This window comes from Saccopteryx bilineata, chromosome 6, assembly GCF_036850765.1.
Source record: "Saccopteryx bilineata isolate mSacBil1 chromosome 6, mSacBil1_pri_phased_curated, whole genome shotgun sequence".
Classification (NCBI taxonomy): Eukaryota; Metazoa; Chordata; class Mammalia; order Chiroptera; family Emballonuridae; genus Saccopteryx; species Saccopteryx bilineata.
In genome coordinates, this window is record NC_089495.1 from 203655558 (window position 1) to 203671965 (window position 16408).

At 40.1% G+C, this 16408-nt stretch overlaps 1 protein-coding gene across 2 annotated transcripts in view; it reads left to right on the forward strand.

Annotated features, from left to right (window-relative positions):
* The window catches only part of CBFA2T2 (CBFA2/RUNX1 partner transcriptional co-repressor 2), a 136082-nt gene that overhangs the window by 88681 nt on the left and 30993 nt on the right, over nucleotides 1–16408 (forward strand). For both annotated transcript variants that reach the window (XM_066234567.1, XM_066234568.1), the window contains exons 2-3: nucleotides 11711–11854; nucleotides 15989–16230. In XM_066234567.1, coding sequence (XP_066090664.1) covers nucleotides 11711–11854; nucleotides 15989–16230 — 386 coding nt within the window. The remainder of the gene's footprint in view (nucleotides 1–11710; nucleotides 11855–15988; nucleotides 16231–16408) is intronic.

The following is a 16408-nucleotide window of genomic DNA, read 5'->3' on the forward strand; positions in this document are numbered from 1 at the left end:
GTCTGCTGAAGGCCCGCGGTCAAGGCACATGTGAGAAAGCAATCAATGAACAACTAAGGTGTTGCAACACGCAATGAAAAACTAATGATTGATGCTTCTCATCTCTCTCTGTTACTGTCTGTCTGTCCCTGTCTATCCCTCTGTCTGACTCACTCTCTGTCTCTGTAAAAAATAAATAAATAAATAAAATTAAAAAAAAAAAAAGAAGCAGAAAGAATAGTTTAGGCGGCAGCTGCGGTAATAGTACAGGTGAGAGATGATAGTGGCTTGAGCTACAGGACAACAGTGGAGATGGGATAAAGAATGTTATTGTGATATATTTTAGAGTTGACCTGTCAAAATTTACTGAAGTATTATTCTAGTAACTTCTGTGTTCCAGAGAAATTGTAGCACAGATGTATTAGTAAATGGAACCAGACCTAGAAAAGGTTTGAATCATAGGAAAGCTCTGTGAGAAATTTATATTTCTCCTGTCTCCAGAAAAATATGTAAGAAGGATTTGATTTGACTAAGAAGTTCAGTACTAGAATTAGCTTATTCTCTGACAGTCTTAATTTTTTGAGTTCTCGAACTTTGGCTTCAAGTATTTGGCCGGAACAGTAATGCTGCACAATGTTAAGAGGTTGAGATTCAGTAGGTTGAGACTGTGGTAGGGATAACCTCCATGGAAAGGCAAGATGCTAATCAAATGTAATTTTTAAGTCGTTCCTGTTCATGTGAGAAATATTAACTTGGTGGAGACTTGAAACAGATGGTGTGCAGTTGGAGTAGATAGCTATATTATTGCAAATAAACATTTGCTGGAGCTGGGAGGCAACAATCCATATTTCACTTTTCCCTATTTACATTATCAAGTCAGCTAGCTGTGTTGCTGCTGCTTTTAACTTGCATTAAGGTTATCAACAGGGTTTTGATGTTGGCAGGCAATTACAACATATCTTTAAATATTAAAATCATTAGCATTGGAAGAGACCCTTTAGTTACTTTCAACATAGTAGTGGCATAATGATTGTTAATAACATTTCTGATGGAAAGCTATCTAATTATATATTTAATAATGTAACAGTACTTCTTAGTTGTTACTTTGGCCTTTTAACACCTCCCTTCTCTCCATGTTACAGATGAGAAAAGCAAGGTTCTGGAGTAACTTCCAAGGGCCCACAGCTGACAAATGGGCAGAACAATCAGGATTCAGTCACATGTTTTAGTTTTTTGCCCAGTGTTCTGTATTCTACATTAGCCTGCCTTTGACTTTTTTTTTTTTTAAGCGAAGGAGAAAGAGAGAGGGAAGAGGGACAGATAGGAAGGTAAAAAGATGAGAAGCATCAACTCATAGTTACAACACTTCAGCTGTTCATTGATTGTTTTCTTATATGTGCCTTGATATGGGGTCATGTCTATGATCTCAGGTCTGTGATCTCATGCCCAAGCTGGTGACCCCACGCTCCAATCAGCGACCTTGGGGTTTTGAACCTGGGTCCTCAGTGTCCCAGGTCGGCATTCTATCCACTGTGCCACCACCTGGTCAGGTAGCCTGCTTTTAACTTTTTAAGGACATAAATATCCAGCTGGTTTGGAATTTGGTTCATTTGTCAAACTCCCCTTTTCATCTTATCTTATGCTACAAATATGTTTTTTATATTTAGTATATATTCTGTTTCAGCTAAGAGGGAAAATTTTACATTGTTTTATTTGGCCTAAGGTACTTTAGCCATTGTACTTGACTTGTCTCAATTAAATTCTGGAACAAGATTTGTGTGTAGTCTCTTAAATGCTTTTGTGTTTGGACTTTCTTTCTTTCTTTTTTTTTTTTTGTATTTTTCTGAAGCTGGAAACGGGGAGAGACAGTCAGACAGACTCCCGCATGCGCCCGACCGGGATCTACCCGTTACGCCCACCAGGGGGCGATGCTCTGCCTCTCCGGGGCGTCACTCTGCTGCGACCGGAGCCACTCCAGCGCGTGGGGCAGAGGCCAAGGAGCCATCCCCAGCACCTGGGCCATCTTTGCTCCAATGGAGCCTCGGCTGCGGGAGGGGTAGTGAGAGACAGAGGGGAAAGGGGGGGGGTGGAGAAGCAAATGGGCGCTTCTCCTATGTGCCCTGGCCGGGAATCGAATCCGGGTCCCCCGCACGACAGGCCGATGCTCTACCGCTGAGCCAACTGGCCAGGGACTGTGTTTGGACTTTCTTTGTAATTATATTCTGGTTTGCTAATAATTTGACAAAAGTGAAAATTCAAAAATAATTGGTTTTAAAAGGTGTTTTATTTCTTTTTTAGATTTTTTTTTTTTTAATTACAAGGACAGAGAGAGTCAGAGAGAGGAATAGACATGGACAGACAGACAGGAACGGAGAGAGATGAGAAGCATCAATCATCAGCTTCTTGTTGCGAGACCTTAGTTGTTTATTGATTGCTTTCTTATATGTGCCTTGACTGCGGGCCTTCAGCAGACCGAGTAACCCCTTGCTTGAGCCAGTGACCTTGGGTCCAAGCTGGTGAGCATTTGCTCAAACCAGATGAGCCCCCGCTCAAGCTGGTGACCTCAGGTCTCAAACCTGGGCCCTCTGCATCCCAGTCCAATGCTGTATCCACTGTACCACTGCCTGGTCAGGCAAAAGGTGTTTTCTTAACCATAGGTCTAATCCCTATAATAACCTAAACAACTAGAATGTATTCCTGTATGAACATTTGTATATTTTATCTTGAAATACACAGTGCCTGCAGCCTAGCAGATTATATTCTTTACTTAGTTTTGTTTTTTTTCCTCATTTCCCTGGCTGCTTATTTTCTTTTGAAAATTTTCTTCTCAATTTTAATAAGATGTAATTGACATATGGCTCTGTTTAAGTCTAAGGTGCATGGCATAATGACTTAACTCAGAACTACTCATTTTCAGTCTCCTTGTAGTTTTTTTCTCGCTTTCCATGGTCCTTAAAAATTGGAGTCTCTCTGCCTCTCTTCCTTTCATTGAACTAAAAAAAAAAAAAAAAAAGTAGAAAATATTGGTGATAGTGAGTTTTTCCATCCATAATCGTAATCATTTCAATCTGATCTTTTAAATGCATAAACTCCTTTTATATGTTTAAATGTACTTGTATTACGTTCTTCCTTGGTCTTGCATAGCCTCTGTTAGGTTTATTCCTATGTGATTAATAATTTTTGTTGTATATTCATATCTTTTTGAAATTAGTACATGTTTGCTGGTATGTAGAAATGCAATTTTTAAAAGATTAGACTTTTATCTAGCAACCTTGTTGAACCTACATATTAATTCTAATTGCTTGGGTGGTATTAGTTCTAATTCTTTTGGTTTTCTATATAGGAAGTTGTCGAGTATGTACAAAAAGACACTTTTATTTCTTTCTTTCCCATTCTTTTTAACTGTCCTGCTGTTTTTCTGTTTTGTTTTGTTTTTTTACAGAGAGAGAGAGAGTCAGAGAGAGGGTTAGATAGGGACAGACAGGACCGGAGAGAGATGAGAAGCATCAATCATCAGTTTTTCGTTGCGACACCTTAGTTCAGTGGTAGTCAACCTGGTCCCTACCGCCCACTAGTGGGTGTTCCAGCTTTCATGGTGGGCAGTAGCGGAGCAACCAAAGTATAAATAAAAAGATAGATTTAACTATAGTAAGTTGTTTTATAAAGATTGATTCTGCCAAACTTAGCAAAAATCCGACATGAAGTACTTGGTAAGTAATTAATATTATATGCTTTAACTTGCTGTAACTTTGCTTTATAAATTTTATAAAATAAAGTTACTTCCCTACTTTATAAATCACCGTTACTGTAGAGCCGGTGGGCAGTTAGAAAAGTTTACTGCTGGCCTGACCTGTGGTGGCGCAGTGGATAAAGTGTTGATCGGGAACGCTGAGTTTGCTGGTTCAAAACCCTGGGCTTGCCTGGTCAAGGCACATATGGGAGTTGATGCTTCCTGCTCCTCCCTTGCCCTTCTCTCCCCCCCCCCTCTAAAAATTAATAAAAGAAAAATTAAAAAAAAATTTTAAAAAGAGAAAATTTTACTATTAACAGAGATACAAAAGTGGGTGTAGGTATAAAAAGGTTGACTACCCCTGCCTTAGTTGTTCATTGATTGCTTTCTCATATGTGCCTTGACCATGGGCCTTCAGCAGACCGAGTAACCCCTTGCTCGAGCCAGCAATCTTGAATCCAAGCTGGTGAGCTTTGCTCAAACCTGATGAGCCTGCACTCAAGCTGGCGACCTTGGGGTCTCGAACCTGGGTCCTCTGCATCCTAGTCTGATGCTCTACCCACTGCACCACTGCCTGGTCAGTCTGTCCTGCTGTTCTAACATGACTTTTTTTTTTCTTTTCTTTTTATTTATTTTTTTTCTGAAGCTGGAAACTGGGAGAGACAGTCAGACAGACTCCCACATGTGCCTGACCAGGATCCACCCGGCACGCCCACCAGGAGGCGATGCTCTGCCCATCCGGGCGTCGCTCTGTCACAACCAGAGCCACTCTAGTATCTGGGGCAGAGGCCAAGGAGCCATCCCCAGTGCCCGGGCCATCTTTTGCTCCAATGGAACCTCGGCTGCGGGAGGGGAAGAGAGAGACAGAGAGGAAGGAGAGGGGGAGGGGTGGAGAAGCAGATGGGCGCCTCTCCTGTGTGCCCTGGCCGGGAATCAAACCTGGGACTTCCGCACGCCAGGCCGACACTCTACCACTGAGCAAACCGGCCAGGGTCCTAACATGACTTTTTAGATTTTACTTATGGATTTTAGAGAGAGAGAGAGAAAAAGGAGGGGCTACAGTGAGTGGGAAGCATCAGCACATAGTAGTTGCTTCTCATATGGGCCTTGACCAGGCAAGCCTGGGGTTTCTAACCGGTAACCTCAGCATTCCAGGTTGACGCTTTATCCACTGCGCCACCACAGGCCAGGCCAGGCCAGGCCAGGTTGCTTTTTGTTACTAAATTTTATCTTGTCTGAAGTTTTATATAAATAGAATAACACATTATATAGTTTTGATGTGTATCTGGTATCTTTCACTTAGCTAGCATACTGCTCTTGGCATTCATCCATGTTCTTGGATATACTGTACATATATCAGTAATGTGTTCCTTTTTGTTGATGTGTTATAATTTGTGTTTCTAAGTCTTTTTTGCTTGTTCTTAAAATTGGGTTATTTTTATTATCGAGTTGTTAGAATTATTTATATATTCTGGGCCATTCTTTGCTCTGGTCTGATGGCACTAGTAGAAGATAGAGAAGAGGAATGACTAAATTAACATAATAAAGCAGGCGAGTCTTTACAGGTATACTGGTAGTCTTGGAATTGTCTTAGGTCTGTCTGATTTTTGGAGAAACATCAGATAATTAGCGTCATCTTTGCTACTCCTCAGCTCTGACTTCATGTTCTTAGTATTCTGTCTTTAAAAATTTTTTTTGTTATTTTTCTTGCTGGTTAATGAGTAAAGTTCTCTTTATATCTACTCTTTCTTTTTTTAAAAAAATTTATTGATTTTAGGGGAGAGAGACAGAAACATCTATCTACTCCTGTATGTGCCCTGACTGGGGGTCGACCCGGCAACCTTCGTTTATTAGGACATTGCTCTAACCGACTGATCCGGCTGGCCAGGGCTCTTTATATCTAGTATTAGAAAATGAAAATATTACTCAGATGAACCATTTCAGTGGATGCTATACATTAGATTTTATAGGCATAGAAATAAAGTAAGAATTAGACATTTGCATTTTCCAGTTTTTAATCAGCCATAGCCGGAGTAGATAAACTATGGCCCGTTGCCTATTTTCCTAAATAAGGTTTTATTGGAACACAGCCAAGTCCATTCGTTTGTGTGTTATATAGCGTATGCTACAGCAGCAGCACTGTATAGTTGGGAGAGATCCTATGGTCCACAATTGCAAAAATATTTACTGCCTTGCCCTATGCAGAAAAAGTTTGCTGTTCTTGAGTCATAGAGGGGAATGTGTTAAATAAATTAATTTTCCAAAGTATTTATAAATGTGGGATGGGAAAAATTGTTTTCTTAGTCTGTATTGTTAATAGACAGCAAAGTATTAATTTATTTTAATATAGCTCTGTCTTCAAGGTCCCATATTTTCTGTTAATTTCTTTACCTGAGTTCTTATGCCTCAATTTCTGTTGAATGATAAATTATCTGTCATTGTAAACAGTTGTTCCTGGCTGTCTGTGCATATGAAGCTTGCCTGTTGTTAGAAAGTTGGATGTGTTCTCAGATTTTTGACAGAGTAACAAGGATAAGAAACATGCGCTTTGCCCATAATCAGGTTAGCCAGCCTTCTAAGCCCTTATGTAAGTGCAACAATAATTTCGATATTTTTTCCTCCATCTTTAGCAGATGAGAATTGCCAGTGTTGGAAATGAATGTTTCTTGTCTGATAGTTATTCCTTTAGAATATTTACCTACTTTTGGCAACGATTTGAAGAAACTGGTCAAGGAGATTTTTTCCCCTGATTTTTCTCTTGGTTCTGATCCCAACTTTTTAGGTGCACTGTTCAAACTATATTGATAGCCTTCATGCTTTTCTCCTTATGTGCTGCCTGCAAAGTCCCTGTTAACCTTCCCAGTAAATTAGTTAATGGTCTTTAAAGACTTCTGTGGAGTTCATAGAGAGTAACATTTCTACAGCTTTATTTTCTTAGTACTTCGAATACATTTGACTATATCTGGCTTCCCCATAACTCAGGGCCTCCCTGTCTTCTTTTATCTGTTTCCCCAAACCTGGCAAATACAAGGCAGTTAGTAGCATGGTATCTGGAGAAGCTCACAATTCAGCCATATACGATTGGAAACAGTCCAGGTATCCATCAGCAGGGGATTGTGTAAATAAACCATGGGCCATCCACACAGTGAAATATCGTGCATCTGTTATTTTTTTTAAAGGTTATGGAACTAAGAATGTTAGAACATTAACAAAAAGAATTTTAGGACATCCTGGAAAATTATAAAACAAAACCAGAACAACAAAAACCGAGGAGCAGTAAAATTTGTGTATGGTGTAGATTAGCTGCCCATCGATCTGTTGCTATATAACAAACTGCTAAAACTTAGTGCCTAAAACAATAAGCTTTTTATTCTTTTATTTATTTATTTTTTGTTTATGAGTCAGGCAGTTCTGTTCTCTATTGTGTTTACTCATTTATATGTCTTTGGTCAGTCAGCTGCAGATCAGACGCATTAGGTTTGGCTCTCACAGGTTTGGGGATCAGCTGGTTTTAGCTGGTACAACTCATCCTGCTCCATGTGGTCTCATCATCCACCAGACTAGTCTGGATTTGCTTAGCTCTAATGGCAGCATCAGGGTTCCAAGAGAGGCTTAGAACTGGCACTTGGTCAGTTCCATCACATTACATTGGCCAAAGCAAGTCAGAGGACCTGGCTAGCTATAGGGGATACGGAAATAGATACTACTTTCCGATACATAGCAAAAGCATTGCTACAGAGAGGCCTTTATTGGGAGCATTCAGTTCAATATAATTATGCCACCCTTGTAGAAATGGGGGTGGGGTAGGATAGAATTTATGTTTGCATTTGCTCATTTATACAGAGAAAGAATGGAAGGATATGCAAGAAACCAATTAAAATGGTGACCTATGTGGTGGGATATGTAGGGACACCAGCAAGGAATATTTGATTGATTTTTAAACCATATAAATGTATGCTTATACATATAAAAAACAACATCATTTCCTTTTGGCCTCTGCCTCCAAAGATAATTCTCTTTAAAACTTCCCAGTTGGTTTTTAGTTAAGAGTGATTTGTTTTAAAGAAACGTGGTTTTCCTTGGTCAGCCTTTTTGGAATGATCAGGATTCCTGTACTGTGCATCTGAAAGATCTGTATTCAGCTCATTTTTCCAGGATGATAATCAGGAACACTTGAACATACATATCTTCTTCTACCCAAAACTTAGGATAGATAAATATCTCAATGGTCAAATAAAGTAATTAATTCTAATAGATTCTTAATCTGATTCAAGTAGTTTTTTTATTTGATTCTCCTTCAGTGATTGCATTTTAATCTCATATTTATACCTCTTTTTATTGTTTCTTTGCCAGCCTCAAAGTAATTTTTAAAAACTTTATAAAGAAAAAGCAGTTTACTATAATGATTTGTAAATACTCTCATTTGAGGGCAATTTATCACATAGGATTCTTCTAGGTAGCACTTGTCTGGGAGTTTTTTGTTCATCTTTACTTTCTTGTGGAGCTATGGAATAGTTCTACTTTTTTAGTTTTATGTTTGATTCTTGAGATTTCTATGTGGGGGAAAATAGCACTGCTATCACACAGAGAAAGATCTGTTGTGTTGGTTCCCTTGTTCTCTCTCTCTCTCTTTTTTTTTTGTGGCAGAGACAGAGAGAGTCAGAGAGAGGGACAGATAGGGACAGACAGACGGGAAGGGAGAGAGATGAGAAGCATTAATTATTCGTTGCGGTTCCTTAGTTGTTCATTGATTGATTTCTCATATGTGCTTTGACGGGGGGGGGGGGCTACAGCAGACCGAGTGACCCCTTGCTTGAGTCAGTGACCCTGGGCTCAAGCTGGCGACCTCGGGGTCTCGAACCTGAGTCCTTGGCCTCCCAGTCCGACGCTCTATCCACTGTGCCACCACCTGGTCAGGCGAGAATTGATGCTTCTCATCTCTCTCCCTTCCTGTCTGTCTGTCCCTCTGTCTTTCTCTCTCTCGCTAAATACTATATATATATATATATATATATAATGGATATTTTCCTAATTAGACCGTGCCCGTGAATGTATGCAGATGTACCTGTTGCCTTTGTCATGAATGTTCTTGTATGCATTATGTTACACCTGTGATCCCACAGAAAGAAATCTTTGATTTAATATTCTCATTAAATGTTTGATGTCCATTTCTTGTACTTTACATTGAATTTATTGTGGAATAAGTACATGGTGCTTAAGTGAAAAGCTTGGAATTACTGAGAGGAAAATAGCTCATTTTAAGATGATTATGGTAACCCTGGTCCTATCATTAACCAAGTATGTAGCAGGTTCCCTTTAATGGGGAAAATAACTTTGAAGATATTAGAATATTATTCCTCAGTGTCAATCTTTATCATACTGGCTCAGATCTAATTCTAACGTTAAGTTTAATCTGTCACATTTCTCTTTCTGAAATTTGTTGCTGTCTAGTATTATCAAGCTGCTTTTGATAGGTGAAGTAGCCTGTGCTTATTAGTTTAAAGTCATTTCTACTTTTCATCTTTTCTAACAAATGTTATAGCAACATTTATATGCCTGACATTAAAGATGTTTGGTTCACCTCTTAGAGTAATTATGTATAAAAGTTTAGTACTTCATCATTCATAGTAATTGATATAGACCTGATTATATTTGTTTCTGTGCCAGGCAGTTGACACATAATGGTCTAGATATTCCCACATTAATTTTTCTCCCCTGCGAATTTGTAAAGAGAAATTAAGAAAGAATGTGGTTGAGATAAGCAGAATTTATAACTTGGTTTCTTTCTTTCTTGGCCACTATCCTTACTGTTACCTTTCTGGTCTTGTCAGCCCTTGACCTTGTTGCCTTGTTTTAGACCAGTGGTAGTCAGCCTGGTCCCTACCGCCCACTAGTGGGCGTTCCAGCTTTCATGGTGGGTGGTAGCAGAGCAACCAAAGTATAAATAAAAAGATAGATTTAACTATAGTAAGTTGTTTTATAAAGATTGATTCTGCCAAACTTAGCAAAAATCCGACATAAAGTATTTGGTAAGTAATTATTTTATTATATGCTTTGACTTGCTGTCACTCTGCTTTATAAATTTTATAAAGTAAAGTTACTTCTCTACTTTATAAATCACGTCACCATTACTGTGGAACCGGTGGGCAGTTAGAAAATTTTACTACTAACAGAGATACAAAAGTGGGCGGTAGGTATAAAACAGTTGACTACCCCTGTTTTAGATTTTTAGGATTGCTATAATAAAGTTCTACCAACTCTGTGGCTTAAAACAACAAGCAAAGTGCCCTGGCCGGTTTGCTCAGTGGTAGAGTGTCGGCCTGGCGTGCAGGAGCCCTGGGTTCGATTCCCAGCCAGGGCACACAGGAGAAGCGCCCATCTGCTTCTCCACCCCTCCCCCTCTCCTTCCTCTTTGTCTCTCTCTTCCCCTTCTGCAGTCGAGGCTCCATTGGAGCAAAGTTGGCCCGAACGCTGAGGATGGCTCCATGGCCTCTGCCTCAGGCGCTGGAATGGCTCTGGTTGCAGCAGAGCAGCGTCCCAGATGCGCAGAGCATCGCCCTCTGGTGGGCATGCCGGGTGAATCCTGGTCGGGTACATGCGGGAGTATGTCTGCCTCCCCGTTTCCAATTTCAGAAAAATTTAAAAAACAAACAAACAAAAAAAACAAGCAAAGTATCAACAGGGTTGATCCTGTCTGGGGCCTTAGAGGAAGACCCTATTCCAGGGGTCCCCAAAGTATGGCCCGTGGACCGCCTGCGACCCCCTGAGGCCATTTATCCGGCCCCTGCCGCACTTCCATTAGGGGCACCTTTTATTGGTGGTCAGTGAGAGGAGCACAGGATGCGGATGCTCATGTACAGTACTACTTCCGGTGACGCGGGATGCACGCCTCACGGCTCCGGTAGCGCGTCATATCACTTGTTATGGCTTGTTATGGCTAGCAGTGATAAATATGGAACCGGACATTGACCATCTCATTAGCCAAAAGCAGGCCCATAGATCCCATTGAAATACTGGTCAGTTTGTTGATTTAAATTTACTTGTTCTTGCCTGACCAGGCGGTGGCGCAGTGGATAGAACGTCGGACTGGGATGCGAAAGGACCCAGGTTCGAGACCCCGAGGTCGCCAGCTTGAGTGCAAGCTCATCTGGCTTGAGCAAAAAGCTCACCAGCTTGGACCCAAGGTTGCTGGCTCGAGCAAGGGGTTACTCGGTCTGCTGAAGGCCTGCGGTCAAGGCACACATATGAGAAGGCAATCAATGAACAACTAAGATTGTCGCAATGAAAAACTGATGATTGATGCTTCTCATCTCTCTCTGTTCCTGTGTGTCTGTCCCTATCTATCCCTCTTTCTGACTCTCTGCCCCTGTTAAAAAAAAAAAAATCTTTATTTTAAATATTGTATTTGTTCCCGTGGCGTTTTTTTTTTTTTTTTACTTTAAAATAAGATATGTGCAGTGTGCATAGGGATTTGTTCATAGTTTTTTTTATAGTCCGACCCTCCAACGGTCTGAGGGACAGTGAACTGGCCCCCCTGTGTAAAAAGTTTGGGGACCCCTGCTCTATTCCATACCTTTCTTCTTAGCCCAGGTGGTTGCTGACAATCTCAGCATTCCTTGGCTTGTAGATGCACTTTCCAATCTCTGCCCCATCATCACACTGCGTCCTCTCTGTGTGACTGTGTCTGTCTTCACTTACCCTTCCCTTTGTGTATGTGTCTCTTCAACTCTTCTTATGAGGGTTTCATTCATATGGGATTTAGAGCCGACCAGGTAGTCCAGGATGATCTCCTCCCTTCACTATCCTTAACTACATTTTCGAAGACTCTTTTTCCAGTTCAAGGAATTAAAAGGTAGATAGCTTTTTGGGGGGCCACTATTTAGCCTATTAAACTAAGCATTTTTTTCAGTTCTCTAGAAAAATGTTCATATTTCCGATTATTGTCACTATTTTTATTATTTTATGGAATACTCTGACCTCGATTTCTTTTATTCTCTACAGTTGGTCCTGAGAAAAGGGTGCCAGCAATGCCTGGATCGCCTGTAGAAGTGAAGATACAGTCAAGATCCTCCCCCCCCACCATGCCACCTCTCCCACCAATAAACCCTGGAGGACCCAGGCCAGTGTCCTTTACTCCTACAGCATGTGAGACCTCTTAATACTTGGGTTTGTGGTTCAGAGTGGTGTTTGTATCTAAGTGACTGACTGCCATTAAGCCTTCCGCATATACTATGCACATGCCTTTCAAAATGGCTATTAAGATATATGTATCAGAAATGTATATCTGGTTATTTCTTTGAGAAATTGCTTTTGCCCTCTGAAAATAGTACTTAGCTAATTTGGGCATTTGGAAATTTAGTGGTACCAATATTTTTCCATATTCTTTGTCTGGTAAGTAGGTATTTTAATTTCTGTGGCTCTAAAATAATGAATTAAAAGTATTACATTGATTTATAGGAATTAAAATAAATTTCATAAAATGATCAAATTACTTCTAATAATTTTCCAGGACTGTCATGGTAAATCTCTTTACAAAAAAGAGAATATCAGTTTGTTAGGGCTAATTAAATACCATAGACTAGGTGGTTTAAAGAACAGAATTTTTTTTTAAAGTTCTAGAGGATAGAAGTCCAAGATAAAAGTATCAACAGGATTGATTATTTTTCTGAGGCCTCTATTCTTGTCTTGCAAAAGCTACCTCCTTGCTATAGTCTCCTACTCCCTTGCCTCTGGGCCCATGCATTCATGTTGTCCCTTTCTCTTCTTATAAGGACACCAGTTATAATGGATTAGGGATTACCCATCTGACCTCATTAACCTTTAAAGGTCCTATCTCCAAATATAGTCATGTTCTGAGGTTCCCAGGGGTTAGAACTTCAATGTTGGAATTTATGGGGGACATATTTCAGTTTCATAAGAATTATATTAGCCAATAAATCTAAGACATTCAACTTGACTAGTAGTCATCATAGAAATGTAAACTAAAACCTAATGTAATACCATGTACAGCCACAAGAATATTCAAAATGAAAAATAATATCAAGTTTTGGTGAGTGCGTGTGGAGCAACCTGAACAGTCATACATTATTTTAAGTATGAGACAATTCTTCACCAGTATCTACTAAAGCTGAATTTCCACAAACCCTATAACTCAGCAGTTTCAGTCCTACATGTATACTAAACAAAACAAAATAAAACAGAAGAACCCTCAATTTAAAATCTAAAATCTGTGCAGACAGACACACACATCTAGATTTTAATTTGAGTTTTGCCTTTCCACGTCCATGCTATAGGTCACATTGACCCTTACAGATATTTCCCCTGATTAAGCAGAAGAAAATATCTTTCTTAGTTTCTTTCTTCTTTCCCTCCCTCCCTCCCTCCCTCCCTCCCTCCCTCCCTCCCTCCCTTCTTTTCTTTTCTTTTCTCTTTTCTTTTTTTTCCTTTCTTTTCTTTCCTTTCTTTTCTTTCTTTCTTTCTTTCTTTCTTTCTTTCTTTCTTTCTTTCTTTCTCTCTCTCTTTCTTTCTCTCTTTCATTCATTCATTTCTCTTTCTCTCACAGACTCAGAGAGGGACAGATAGTGACAAGACAGACTGGAAGGGAGAGAGATGAGAAGGAAGAGAGATGAGAAGGAAGAATCAATCTTTCATTGTGACACCTTAGTTGTTCATTGATTGCTTTCTTGTATATAGCGAGTGACCCCTTTCTCAAGCCAGTGACCATGGGATAATGTCTGTGATCCCACGCTCAAGCCAGTGACCCTATGCTCAAGCTGGTGACCTTGTGGTTTAGAACCTAGATCCTCTGCATCCCAGTTTTATGGTTATCCACTGCGCCACCTCCTGGTCAGGATATATGCATTTTATTTCTTTTTTTTTTTGTATTTTTCTGAAGCTGGAAACAGGGAGAGACAGTCAGACAGACTCCCGCATGCGCCGGACCGGGATCCACCCGGCATGCCCACCAGGGGTGACGCTCTGCCCACCAGGGGGCGATGCTCTGCCCATCCTGGGCATCGCTATGTTGTGACCAGAGCCACTCTAGCGCCTGAGGCAGAGGCCGCAGAGCCATCCCCAGCGCCCAGGCCATCTTTGCTCCAATGGAGCCCCGGCTGCGGGAGGGAAAGAGAGAGACAGAGAGGAAGGAGAGGGGGAGGGGTGGAGAAGCAGATGGGTGCCTCTCCTGTGTGCCCTGGCCGGGAATCGAACCCAGGACTTCTGCACACCAGGCCGTCTCTCTACCACTGAGCCAACTGGCCGGGGCCACATTTTCTTATTTAAATACCTTTGCAGAAGCTCGCACGTTATTTTTGCTCAAACATTTATGTTTTGAAGATGAGAAAAGAGCATAAAGGTGTACAGTTTTAATAGAAGGTTTAATTTTTATTTTCTCAAACATTTGAAATTGAGTGAGTTATAACTGCAGCTGTCTGAGCCAGAGTGAATAAAATGAATTTTGATATCCTTTATCCTAAATTATGTTTTCTGTCTTAAAGTTATACATCCTTAAATATACTATTTTGAAATGAGACAGACTTAAACCCAGGCAATCATTCATGTTTCAAGGTACAGATGACTGAAAATATGTATATGTAAATTTTAACCCTTTTTACCTCCATATTTGATTACTTGGGGGCAGGTATATTTTATTTCAGAAACTCTAATTATACATTTTCACTAAGAGGTTGTGAAAAAGCTTGTCTGGTCATCAGGGTGGCTAAAAGCACAATAATATGTTATTTCAATGGGCTGCTTCAGAAGACGGCAGCTCTCCAGTGGCCATTGACCTTTCCATGAGCACAAAGAAATGTCAGACCACTGCAACTAATTTTCTGGATTGCTGAGGTTGAGTATTGAGCTTTCTTTCCAGTGGCTCTAGTGATCTTTTTTAATGGAAGACACTCCCATTTCCCCTCAGCCTATTAGTCTTTTAAACAGTGAGTCATATTCAGCAGCATTGTCCTGAACAAGGAACATTGCTAGCTAATGAACAAAGTTAATGTGTATACAGTATACATAGCTTACACTACTTAGTTAATTTTAGTATACACAGATGTATGAAGTATTCTTCAAGAAGTGTACAACCTATTAAGGCAATCCAAGTCAGAATAATTTGGTAAATGACATAACGGAAACATGGATAGCATAAGAGAAGAATTACTAAATCTCCTAGGATGTACCTTAATATGGATCAGCAGTCTCAAGTAATCCTTCTTAATACAGGTGTTAGCTGAGCTATGTATGCTGAAGGGAGTTTACAGATCAAATCAGAATAGAGGTCTGTCAACGAGTAGAAATATTGATGGTCAAACAACAATGACTGGTGTGGAAGTGGAAGATTTTTCGTGATTAATGAGTTGGCATTAGGCAGTCTATAAGTAAATGACAGTTTTCTAAGTTAAGTGAAGATTAAATGATTGGGTTCTTTAAATTTGGTTTAGGTCTTGGTTTAAAATCTTCATGTTTTTAGATATGGTTTTAGGTTTTCAAGTGGGGTATGAATAAGTGAAAATCTATTGACTCATAGACACTAGGTGATTTTATTTCACTGTTTAGTGAAGAAAGATTTTTACTTAATGCCGTCAAGGATTTAGCTCTAGGATTGTGTTCCAAGTTAAAACTAGCAAAAAATGACTAAGAACAATAGGATAATTGAAAAACAAACTAATTAGTGTGTTATAATTTGAGCAGAAATATAGAATGGGAGTGTCCTGTATAATGTCTAGAACATACCTTATTGAATGACCAAGAATTTGGCAGTATTAATCTATTAGCACTTGTCAAAGCCAGAGATATCACTGCAGGAATAGGTCATTAAACCTGTAGCCTAGAAAAAAACCCATTTTTCGCAGTAACACACTGTTTATTTTGTGGGTGTCCTATTCATATGCTACATCTAACTGACTACCTTAGCTTCTTTGGGACCCTAATGGGAAAATGTGACATAAAAGATGGGCATGAATGTTCATTCATTGCAAAATAAATATTCTCCCTGACTCATCTCACACAGTGCCCATGGCACCTGCAGAGCTCAGTGTCCCTTCTCTGTGCTCTAGTAACACTCTGCTCTTTGTTTGAGTACTTCTGTGTTACTGTTACCCCTTTTAACTGACAGTCTGCCTCACTTATATGGAAATTTTGTTGGGCAGAAACATTATCTTGTGTACTCTTTTAACGCGTGCTTTACAAAATTGAAGTAAGTGAAGGAGAAAGCATGGAGAAAAACCTGTCAAAAATCCTTGTGCTTTTCACTGAGTCTTTTGTTTGGCTTTCTTTTAGTAAGCAATGGCACCAACCATTCTCCTCCTACCCTGAACGGTGCCCCGTCACCACCACAGAGATTCAGCAATGGTCCTGCCTCTTCCACATCCTCTGCACTAACAAACCAACAATTGCCAGCCACTTGTGGTGCCCGGCAGCTCAGCAAGTTAAAACGTTTCCTCACCACTCTGCAGCAGTTCGGCAATGATATCTCCCCTGAGATTGGGGAGAAGGTGCGGACTCTTGTTCTAGCACTGGTGGTAAGTACTGCATCCTGGCAGCCGTTGCCTGAGTGCATGGCTCAGACCCGAAGCCAGCAGAGTTGTACATATAATATTTCTACTCAATCCCATGCCTGTAGCAATGTGGCACATCTATAGACTAGTTATTAATATAACTTGTAAAAAACCGTTGATTTGTGGATTTCAATTATGTATA